Source organism: Natrix helvetica (assembly GCF_964273705.1).
Source record: "Natrix helvetica genome assembly, chromosome: 3".
NCBI classification, from domain to species: Eukaryota; Metazoa; Chordata; class Lepidosauria; order Squamata; family Natricidae; genus Natrix; species Natrix helvetica.
Genome location: NC_138549.1, coordinates 11,908,176 through 11,920,550, shown reverse-complemented (window position 1 = coordinate 11,920,550; position 12,375 = coordinate 11,908,176). Strand labels below are relative to the sequence as shown.

At 40.3% G+C, this 12,375-nt stretch overlaps 1 protein-coding gene across 4 annotated transcripts in view; it reads left to right on the top strand.

Annotated features, from left to right (window-relative positions):
- Positions 1-12,375, top strand: part of DACH1 (dachshund family transcription factor 1) — a 363,503-nt gene that overhangs the window by 256,023 nt on the left and 95,105 nt on the right. For all 4 annotated transcript variants that reach the window (XM_081949432.1, XM_081949431.1, XM_081949430.1 and 1 more), the window contains 2 exons: positions 4,754-4,889; positions 10,518-10,652. In XM_081949432.1, coding sequence (XP_081805558.1) covers positions 4,754-4,889; positions 10,518-10,652 — 271 coding nt within the window. The remainder of the gene's footprint in view (positions 1-4,753; positions 4,890-10,517; positions 10,653-12,375) is intronic.

The window sequence follows — 12,375 nt, the reverse complement described above, 5'->3', positions numbered from 1 at the left end:
CAACTCTTGGTTGTCGAAATAACTGACATATCTGCACTGAGAAACTGACTGTCAGTTTAACTTCTGTGATAGGAAACAAAGCAATAAAGTCCTTCATTTTCACCTCAAGAATCTCAAGAAAAAAGTGGATCTCCTCAGCTGTCTTGTTATCTGCCATTCAATATTCAGGAAAAAAAATGCCCAAGGCATGGGGATTTTTTTTAAACCCCACTGAAAACATTTTTAAAATTTCCATGGATATTTTTTAAAATAAGCATTTATATATATAGGATAGATCTATTTCGAGCTAATTAGACTAGGATAGATCTATTTCGAGCTAATTAGCTCTCATCAGCTAGCCATACCCTTACTGGGATTAGAACCCGGGCTGTATATATCTTAGGCAGGAGTCTTAACCACTCATAGTCATACCAGGGGTTGTAACATTATATATATATATATATATATATATATATATATATATATATATATATATATATATATATATATATATATATATATATATATATATATATATATATATATATATATATATATATATATATATATATATATATATATATATATATATATATATATATATATATATATAACACACAAACACATACACACACACACACACACACACACACACATACATATATATGGCTGTGTGTATGTTCCAGCATAACTCTGGAACGCCTCAAGCAATTTCAACCAAATTTGGTACACAGATGACTTACTCTCTGGAAACAAATATTGTGGGAGTGAGACACCCCTAATACACCCCAAGGGGGGTGTTCTGTTACAAAACAGCCTGTTGTGTCTTCAAATGGCTTCTACTGTACTGCAGTAAAATGGCTTCTACTGTACAGTGCAGTGGAGATGCCATGGTAACGACTTCACAGTACTCCACAAGGGGGCTCCGTCTGGTAAGGGGGGAAATCTAACATTAAAAATTACATTTGGTCCAGACATTTCCCCCCTATAAATAAATACCTGGATAAGGTTGGGTTATCAGCTAGTTATAAATAACTTCTTCAGACAATTCTTGGGGATTCTATTTGTGTTGGACCAAAAGAGTTGAAGCTCACGTACTTCCTCTTGACCTCCCTCAACATATACTTTGCTTTTCATTCGGTGGAAAGTAATATTTAGCAATATTTGGGGATTTTTGCAACCTCACAGTGTTTAGCTTTGCCCAAAAAATTTAGGGATCAAAATCCTAATTTAGGGATGGAATACAACCTGCTACCTTGTATGGGTGAGTTCTCACAGAGCTGGGAAGTCTCTTTCTGGTTGGTACAACTTCGGAGAACATAGATAAACTACCGATTAGTTCTCGACTTACCAAAGTTTGTTTAGTGACCACGGCACTGAAAAATATAGCTCATGACCGTTTTTCATAGATACGACCTTTGCAGCATCCCCATAATCATATCATGTGATCAAAATCCCAATGTTTGTTAATGGCTCATTTTTGCGACCGGTTCTGTGTCCCAAGGTCACATGATCACCTTTTCTGACCTTCTGAGGAGCAAGTTCCATGGGGAAGGCAGAGTCATTAAACAACTATTTCATCAACTACAGTGATTCACTAAATAACTGTGGCCAGAAAAGTCGCAAAATGGGGCAAAGCGCACTTAACAAATGTGCCACTAAACGCCATACATGTTAATGCTCAATTTTGGACGTAAGTCGAGGAGTACCTGTAAATACTCTTTCTCTATAGAGGTTTCTCTTAAGGGAAGGGTACTTGAGAGGTGGAACTTCTCCAGCTTCAGAGTTATGTTGACCTGGATTTCTTTTATCAAGTTATTATTCAGCTATGTAAATTTCTGCCTGCGTTCTGGAAGCACGCTGCCTTATCGGCCTTAAAATGAATTCCTAATGAGAAAATAAACACAACATAAGTGTAGAGCTTTGCTTTGCTGTTTTCCTACCCAACCCTGGCTAACCTCAGAAGCCTGAAAACCATCCCAGAAGAAGTCTCTGGCAAACCCCACTCATCACATTGCCAAGAAAACTGTATGGATGCTGTCAGCAGGAATTGAGTTCAGCTGAAGGGCACCATAACTTTTTACCTTATTAAACGATACAAGGAGCAACTTTCTGTAAGTTCAGCTCAATGGCAAAATATTATTTCTCCTGAAGAAAGTAACAACTAGAATTATAGGACATTGAATTTAGTCTACCGTGTTTTTCGGAGTATAAAACACACTTTTTCCCTCAAAAAAGAGGCTGAAAATCTGGGTGCATCTTATACACTGAATGCAGCATTTTTGGCCTCCTGAAACCCCAGTCCCTTCACCAAAATGGCTGTGCATAGCCTTTAGGAGCTTCCAGAGTGCTGAACAAAAAACGGGCCATTTTTTGCTCAATTTCTGCCCCCCTCACACCCCAGGAGCTCTCTATAAGCCTCCTAAAGACTATCCATGCCCTTTTTTTGAAAGAAAAAAAAAACAGGCCCATTTTCGTGAAAAATGGGGCCATTTTGGGGAGGTTTGCAGAGTGCAAAACCTTTTTTTTTTTATTTGCCTCTTCAACACTTTGTTGCGTCTTATACTCCGGTGCATCTTATACTACAAACAATACGGTATAACTCTGATGGCGAACCTATGGCACGCATGCCAGATGTGGCATGCAGAGCCCTCTCTGTGGGCACACATGCCATCGCCAGCTGCTCTTCTGCTTTCCGGCGTGCACTTGCACGCCGGACAGCTGGTCTTTGTGGGTGCCAGAGCACTGGAAAATGGCCCAAAAACCTTCCTGAAAATGGCTCGAAAAATGACCAAAATCCAGGCCCCCCAAATGGCCAAAAAGCAAGCATGCGCACGCTGACCAGCTAGTCTTCAGGTTTCTGGTGCTCTGGTGTGATGAAGACCAGCTGCCAGTTAGTCTTCGGATGTCCGGTGCATGCAAATGCATTCTAATTTGGGCACTCAGTGCCGAAAAGGTTCTCCATCACTGGTCTTTATTAATGGTATAGATCATGTGATTGTAACCTACAGTCAACTTTAGAGTTATCGTTTGACAAATGATGTATCTCCAAGTCTCAAAAAGGAGAGATATTTGATAGTAAACACTCCATATCTGGATAAGAATGAACACTTTTGTATTGTGAAGCAACTGTAGTGGGCAATGTGCACTATACTGCACTACACATCTGGATTTTCTGTATGTTAAAAGATCCCTCTTTTCCATGTATATGTAACATGACTTTTCAGGTAACGGAGCTCTTTTAACTGTAGGATGCCACCTGAGCTCAGTCTAGAATCCAATGCAACATTGGGGGATCAAAAAAGGGGATGCTTTTGATGGAATTCATTAAAAGCATCTAATTTGCGCGGGCTACAGTAATCCAATCCACAGTTGCAAAAAAAGAAGAAGAAGAAGAAGAAGAAGCAATTCTGGCAACTTACAGCAGTGGCTCTAAGACCGTTTTATAGATATTCGTGAATTCAGGTCCTGTAATGTCAAGATAAATAAAACACATACATTGAACATAACACATGTGTTATGTTATCACTTTTAACATAACATTCAGGCACAGAGAATGTGATGCATTCCCCAAGAGCCCATTTTACGATCCCCATAGGCTGTGTGACCATTGCTCCCAGGCATCCCAAGCCCTGCTTCCTAGTTCCCAATGCCTGCCTTGGCTTTTGTCAGCTGACCATGACCGTGTAACAGAAAGGCTTGGGTCAAAGAGATACTTGGGAACAGTGTTGGCTCTTGATTTTTTTCGACCCTTGCAATTTTTCCTGCCACAAGGCCTGCAGAATGGGGACAGGGTAAAAAGCAAAGGCAAGGAAACTCAGGTCACTTACTTGCCTTTGGTGGACATCTTAAGTGCTAGTCAACCATCATCAAGAGGGACAGATTTTGGGGTTCTGTTTCGGCCCAATGGAATCAAGAATATTGGATAGCAAGGAGAAATTTGTGAGCAATTGGTTTTGCCCAAACTGCTTCTCACCAATTAGATTTGATTTGTGAGAGGAAAGAAAGAAAGAAAGAAAGAAAGAAAGAAAGAAAGAAAGAAAGAAAGAAAGAGAGAGAGAGAGAGAGAGAGAGAGAAAGAAAGAAAGAAAGAAAGAAAGAAAGAAAGAAAGAAAGAAAGAAAGAAAAAAGAAAGAAGGAAGGAGGGAGGGAGGGAGGGAATAAGGAAGGAAGGAAGGAAAGAAAAAGGAGGGAAGTATAGGAAGGAAGGAAGGATAGGAAGGAAGGAAGGAAAGGAAGAAAGGAAAAGAAGGAAGGAAAGAAAGAAAGATACATTTGATGTAATCTGAGATCCTGGACACATATAATAATAATAATAATAATAATAATAATAATAATAATAATAATAATAATAATAATAATAATAATAATAATAATAATAATAATAATAATAATAATAATAATAATAATAATAATAATAATAATATAGAAATAAGTATGTTAAATCGAAAGCTCTGTGTCTTAAAAGTTTTTATTAGACCATTTATATGTAATGGGGTGTGAGAAAGCTATCCCATTAAATTTCCCTGTTAACTTAAGTTTTTGAGTTCCTGCCCTGCTTTCAGCGTAAGATGGTTTGCTTGCTTGTATCATCTCCCCTTGAGTTTAGAGAAACAGAAATTGCATCAAAGTGAAAATGGAAAAATGAAAAACTTGGTTAAGCTTGGTAACCCCAACATTCAGTCATGTGGAGTCTAGAAATATTTAGACAGTTTGAAGAGATTATTTCCTTTTATATGAAGCTGTGCCTTTGTTTTGTCTTGATGATGTGCAGGAACGAGTTCCAGACAGCCCTTCCCCTGCTCCATCTCTCGAAGACGGTCGAAGGCCTGGTAGCCATCCATCCTCACATCGTAGCAGCAGCGTATCCAGCTCCCCTGCCCGAACCGAAAGCTCTTCAGACAGAATCCGTAGGTCGCTGGGTATTTCCTTTTGCCATCCCCGTTTCAAAACCCTGCAATAATAAATGTGCCCTTTGCTATCACTAACATCTCCATCATCATCATCCTCACCATCATCTTCATTTAACAACCCAATAATCTCTTGTGGGGTGGAGTCTGGACAACTGAATGGAGCTAACAGAGTGTTTTAATGGCCAAATGCCTTTCCTGTCATCAATGTGAAGTTTTGCTCAGCAGATATATTTTCAGTGTTCCCAGAGAGAAATATCTGCCTCTACCTAGGATCAAACTCACAGCCTCCTGATTATGAGGCGAGAGCTCAACCTCTAGGCCACCACACCGCTCCTATCACTAACATCTCCATCCTACCTATTATACAGCGTGGAACTGATTCAGAGTAGAGTTCCCTTTCGTTGGGACTCCAAATGCAGAAAACAGGCAGAGAATCAGCCAATCAGCATCAACTCTGTTTTTCCCCACCCCTCCCAGGAGAGAATGGAGATGTAGTGGCCTGTCTTCTGACCTCCTGAAGGTGACATTGTTCCACACACAAAGGATGACAGTTCCATCCATGTTGCTGTGAGCATTCATCCATTGCAGGGGGTGTCAAAACTCAAGGCCCAGGGGCCAGATACAACCCACAGGGGGCTTAGAGCTGGCCCATGGGGCTGCCCTACAAACAATGAAGGACCAGCCTGTGATGCCTCTGCCAGTGAAAACAGAGCTCTGGAGGGCTGTGTGCGGCCTTCCCAAGCTCCATTTTTGCTGGCAGAAGGTTGCAGGAGGCCCTTGAAGCTGAAAACAGAGCCTGAGAACCTGTTTTTGTTGGCAGAGTGCTCAGGCCATCAAGGGCTCTCCTGACATGAGTGACATCGAGCTGGCCACACCCCCTGGCCACGCTACCCCCTGCTCCCTCAAGGTCAAACACAACCCTGATGTGGCCCTCAATGAAATCAAGTTTGGCATCCCTGATCCAGTGATTTGGAACCAAAAACCAAAAACTGAGGGAATTCTGAGGTAGAAACTATGTCAGAGAAAGTTAATTGCAAAAAAATTGTGAACAAAATGACCGAAACTCTACCCTATTTTCCAAGCTTCCACATTACAATTTTCTTCCTGTACTTCCCAGGTGAATTGGGAGGGTTGCCTGATAATATGGTAGGAATTGTGCCATCAGACATCTTTCCCAATAACTATGTTGACCCCTGTACGTTGCCATGGTGTCTGTGTGGAAGAAGAAGAAGAAGAAGAAGAAGAAGAAGAAGAAGAAGAAGAGGAAGAGGAAGAGGAAGAGGAAGAGGAAGAGGAAGAGGAAGAGGAAGAGGAAGAGGAAGGAAGAAGAAGGAAGAAGAAGGAAGAGGAGGAGGAGGAAGGAAGGAAGAAGAAGAGGAGGAGGAAGAGGAGGAGGAAGAAGAGGAGGGGGAGGAAGAGGAAAAAAGAAGAGGAGGAGGAAGAGGAGGAAGAAGAAAAGGAGGAGGAAGGAAGGAAGAAGAAGAAGAGGAGGAGGAGAAGGAGGAGGAGGAGGAAGAGGAGATGTAAGTTCTCAACCAAATCTAAGGAAAAGGCATCTTCAAGGACAAGTTTCTGCAGCTCTTGGGATGGGCAGCATCTTGATTCTAACTTAGAATCAAGGAAGCCGGTTTGCCCCAGAACAGCAACAGTTCAAAATGAAACTTTCATTTTCTTTGTTGTTTCAATTAAACCAGAACAGAGTTGACTCATCTCCTTGAAACAGAGTCCATCCTGAGACCAATCAGGGTCAGAAGTCAGTCGGGAAGCAAAACAAAACAATGATGGAGAAAAACATTTCTGCCTTTCCCAGCAAAAACTCTCTCTCTGTATTTGTAGTCTCAAATGTCATTTTCAGGCTCCAGAGGTAGTGATGGTAACAGAATATATATTTGTAAAAAGATATTTTTTTAAAAAAAGAGAGAGAGAGAGAGAAAGAAACATTCATAGGCTGAGACTACAAACTTGTTTCAGCTGTGATTTATCAGCCAGGGCAGTGGCTAAAACGCTGAGCTTGTCAATCAGAAAGGTCGGCAGTTCAGCGGTTCAAATCCCTAGCACCGCGTAACGGAGTGAGCTCCCATTACTTGTCCCAGCTTCTGCCAACCTAGCAGTTCGAAAGCATGTAAAAATGCAACTAGAAAAATAGGGACCACTTTGGTGGAAGGTAACAGCGTTCCAAGCGCTTTTGGCATTTAGTCATGACGACCACATGATTACGGAGACATCTTCGGACAGCGCTGGCTCTTTGGCTTTGAAACGGAGATGAGCACTGCCCCCTAGTGTGGGGAATGACTAAGACATATGTGCGAGGGGAACCTTTACCTTTATCAGCCATGGTTGACCTAGGTTCTCAATTCCTTTTCATTTTTATAGCTCTAGAAAAGGAGAGGGGAGACAACGCTGCCTTTTCATATAAACTATTATTACTTTAGTTTACGTTTGGAGTACTTCTCAGACAAACCTGAGTTTGTTGTTGTTATTTTAAAACATCTAGTACTGTTGCTCTTGTATTTGGCTAGCAGATATAAGCAAAGATTCCTTTTTTAAATCTCAATTTGACTTCAGGAATCGTTGCTTGACATAGGGAAATCTTTTAGTTTTCTTCTGTAAAAGGATATTAACACTTTGTGACTTTGTGGCTGCCCATTGATATAAGGTTTTGCCCTGTCCCATTTAAAAAAAACCAAAAAACAAATAAACAAACCATAACATCCTCAAGTTTGCTCTTTGCTCTATTTTTTCAGTTCTCCGAAAGTAAAACGAATCCCCTTTGACATGCACTTTAATAGGTTCCATGAGTTTGAGCATTAGTGTTATTGTGTAAAGAAAGCCAGGCATTGTAGACTTTTGAAATTGAGGAAGTAGTGCTTATGGTAAGTAGAGCATTAAAAGGAAAGTTCAGGTTATGCATAAATGCATCACTTGCTTTCTTACCACTCTCTTACTGTTTAAGACAATTTGTTTGATCTGCAGTGACACGCTTACATACTAAGCAATAGATGTTGTCATCAAGTGATAATAGTTATGTAAAGAAGGGAGCACGGGAGCAGTTGCAAATTGCATGCAACGTTCCATTGCTTATGGAAGGTGGTTTAATTCATTTTGCGTTTTCTTATAGATAGAGATACATTTTTTTTCTAAAGTTCTTAATGCTTTAGCACAAAATGTCTTTAGTGCTTCTGGAAATCTGCAAAGGATAGGCACAGTTGAAGAACGATTGCAGGAATTGGGTAGGTCTAGTTTAATGGAAACTAAGGGTGATATGAGAGCAATGTTCCAATATCTGAGGGGTTTCCACAAAGAAGAGGGAGTCAACCTATTCTCCAGAGCACCTGAGGACAGGACAAGAAGCAAAGGATGGAAACTAGTCAAGGAGAGAAGCAACCTAGAACTAAGAAGACATTTCCTAACAGAATCAGTTAATCAATGGAACAACTTGCCTCCAGAAGTTGTGGGTGCTTCAAGACTGGAAGTTTTTAAGAAGAGTCTGGATAGCCATTTGTCTGAAATGGTAAAGGTCTCCTGCCTGATCAAGGGATTGGACTAGAAGACCTCCAACGTCCCTTCCAACTTTGTTATTCTGTTTAGAAAAGAATTCCTACACCCAGAAGAAGAAGTGTCTTTCCCATCAAAGATCAATCCTACATTTCTGATGGATGATACACCCAGGTTAACTGAGTATTTTTTAAAAATTTGTTCTAATGTCTTGGTTTTTTGTTTTGTTTTTCATAGACTGCCCTCAGTTGTGTGAAGACAGTGCTGTATCCAAATATTACAAACAACCCAAAAAATGTGTCATAGCAATAATTTATGAAACCAGTATACTACTTAACTTTCACTGACTCTGGGTGGCTCACAGCAAACCCAGAAATTACAGTCAAATCAATAAAATGTTAAAGATAAAAGATGGCAAATGCCATAAATGGAGTTTGAATGTTTTTGTAGTCCAAAATAAAAAAAATAAAAATCAGCTGTTGAAATGAAGCATCTTCATCATGGTCTCTGATTCACAAATTGCAGTTGTATGTCTGGTTAATAAGCTCCTGGGATTACAGAACATGTCCAGGAGAAATTTACTGTCCACAATCGCTAGCTAGAATGGAAACCTCAAACAACTTAAACCGTTAACTAACTTGTGCTCTTGTCTTTTTATACATAGAGGAGCAATTCCTGCTTCCTTAAAACTATGTATATAAATCAAGTTGCAGCCCTCACAGTGAGGTAGAAAAGATCATGGAGATGAGATGATAGAAGGACCATACACAAGGTGGAGATTGGGAATTTCCCAAGCTATTTCTGTATCTTACAGGGTCAGTTAATTCATAGGTGGGAAAACAAAAAGCAATTTGCAAATCCTGTCATTTCTTTTTAAAAGAAGAGGCAAAATGCTCGGTCAGTTTTGCTGTAAGTGAATAAACTCATTCTGTACAAAATTATATGCCTGTACACTAACAGTTGAATATCTAATTCATACACCATTTTCAACAAGGAGAAAATAATCATGCTTGTCTAGTGCAAACCATAGCATCCAATTTACAAAAGGCCAGGCAACTTTATAAAAAAAATAAAATTAGCCCCTAAACAAAACATAACAAAGGCCAATAACATTTATTCAATTATTTTTATGAAGCAAATGCATGGATGTCTGTTGAGGAATCAGCCTTGTGGTCTTTAAAAGGGATGTTTAGACTGCCACTTTGTCGAGGGTGGTTTCAGAATTTTTTCTATTGCTGTGCTGAAGGCAGAGCCCTTGAATTTTAAGAGCCAACTCTCAGGCGAAGATTGAGCATGTTATTCCCTTGGCTTAGGGCAAAAAAAGAAGAAGATCTGCCTTCCAAGCTATTAATTAAAGCACAAGAAGTGTAGGTGGAGCATGAAAAAGAGAAGAATGGGTAAATGTGAAGGGGAAAAAAAGAAAGATGAAAGGGAAGGAAGAAAGGGAAGGGAAGCAGAAAGGAAAGGAAAGAAAGGAAAAGAAAGGGAAGCAGAAAGGAAAGGAAAGAAGAGAAAGGAGTCTGGGAAGGAAAGGAAAGGAGAAAGGGCAGGGCAGGGCAGGGGAGGGGAGGGGAGGAGAGGAAGGGAAAAGAAGGAAAGGAATGAAGAAAAACCAGAGAAGAAAAAGAGATAAATATCCTTCTGCTACTGCCCTTTTGTGATGGACAAGGGTCTACTCTTTCTTTGCTACAGCTGAAATCCAAATCAATCAACATAAGTCTTCTTGGTTTCCCAACTAGGTACCCCCAACTGATCTGTCCTCTTTTCTCCCTCCGACTCTGTAGGACACAGTGAAAAAGTGTCAAAAGTTTGAATTTCTATAATTCAAAGATTATGGACAAAGGATGCTTACATTGCAATGCATATTCATAGAAATCAAGAATAGAAATAGAAAGTTCTCAGCTTCTTAAGGCATGGAACAGACGAATGAAACTTATATCTATTGGGAAAACTCAAGGATCAAGAATTATTATGACCTGGGTAGGCTTGGTCATTGGGTGGTCTGGCAAGAACCTTCAGACTCTTCCATCAATAGACACAAGACGCAATGAAAGTCAATATTTTGTAGCTGAAGTTGAACGTCTCATCCCCATATTTTGTTCTTTGTATTCCCTCTGCATATGCTGGCAGCTGTCCATCAGAACGGCCTCTCCATGAACCAGATGTTGTTGGGCTTATCTCCGAACGTCTTACCTGGTCCGAAAGAAGGTGACCTGGCTGGCCATGAGGGTGGGCATGACTCCAAAAGAATGCACCTGGAGAAAGGTAGTGTGTGGGTTGAAGTTGTTGTTTCATTGCACTCCGATTGGATGCTTTCCCTCCATTCGTATTCTGTTATCATTTGAGTGGCTCACAAGAGAGAGACATTAGCGCCAAGGAGAGAGCGAGCACTAACTTCCTGTCTCTATCAAAAGATAACATGACTTCTCTTACACGCTGGTGTAGTACATTAATTACCGCAACAATGGAGAAAATAAGTGGCAGGAATTATTCGATTGTGCTGTTATGAAAAGAAGAAAATGATTAAAATCTCACAATGAGGAACTCATACAGGACAATAGCAGCCCTTATCTTTTCCACTTCTCAGATGCTTGTTCTTTAAAGGGAAATACAGTACTCAGAAATGATTTTTTTTTTCTGTAATTGGGGTGGATCTGAAGCTGATCAAAGAAACAAGTCACTTAAATTCAGCCGGAGTGAGCTAACCATGGATGGCCCTCTGTTGGGAAGGAAGAGCAGCTTAAATTGCTTAGCTCCTGCCACTGCTAATGGTGTAAAATGAGACTGGTGGATTTCATCTAATTTATTTTAAATTTAATCAGCCATCCAATGGAAAATATGTGAGCTAGATTAATGTATATTAGGACTTCTGTTGATTATTATGCTACCTTATTTGGTTTGTGAGATGCTTTTTTCTCTCATGGAAATATTGACCAATGTCTTTCCACATAGAAAACATTACAGTTGTAGGTAGGTAGGTAGGTAGGTAGGCAGGCAGGCAGGCAGGCAGGCAGGCAGGCAGGCAGGCAGGCAGGCAGGCAGGCAGGCAGGCAGGCAGGCAGGCAGGCAGGCCGGCCGGCAGGCAGGCAGGCAGACAGATAGATTTATTTATTGGCCAAGTGTGATTGGACACACAAGGAATTTGTCTTTGCATTTGCTCTGAGTTTACATAAAAAGATACAAGATACATTCATCAAGAATCATAAGGTACAACACTTAATGATAGTCATGGGCTACAAATAAGCAATCAGGAAACAATCAATATCAGTATAAATTGTAAGGATACAAGCAACAAAGCTACAGTCCTACACTCATAAGTGGGAGGAGATGGGTGATAGGAAGGATGAGAAGACTAATAGCAATAGTAATGCAACCTTAGTGAATAGTTTGACAGTGTTTTGGGAATTATTTGTTTAGCAGAGTGGTGGCGTTCAGGGAAAAAGTGTTCTTGTGTTTAGTTGTCTGGTTGTGCAGTGCTCTGTAGCATCATTTTGAGGGTAGGAGTTGAAACAATTTATGTCCAGAATGCGAGGGTTCTGTAAATATTTTCACGGCCCTCTTTTTTACTCGTGCAGTGTACACATCCTCAATGAAAGGCAGGTTGGCAGTAATTTTTTTTTCTGCAGATCTCATTATCCGTTGAAGTCTCTGTCTGTCTTGTTGGGTTGCAGAGCCAAACCAGACAGTTCTAGAGATGTAGATGACGGACTCAATAATTCCTCTGTGGAACAGAATCAGCAGCTCCTTGGCCAGTTGGAGCTTTCTGAGTTGGCGCAGAAAGAACATTCTTTGTTGTGCTTTTTTGATGACATTTTTGATGTTAGGTGTCCATTTTAGGTCTTGAGATATGATACAACCTAGAAATTTGAATGTCTCTAGCGTTGATGCTGTGTTGTCTAGTATTGTAAGAGGTCGTAGTATGAGGTCGTAGTATGGAAGGGTTTCTTGTACAATTTGAGGCTAATTTCATGGTTTTGAAATACAGATC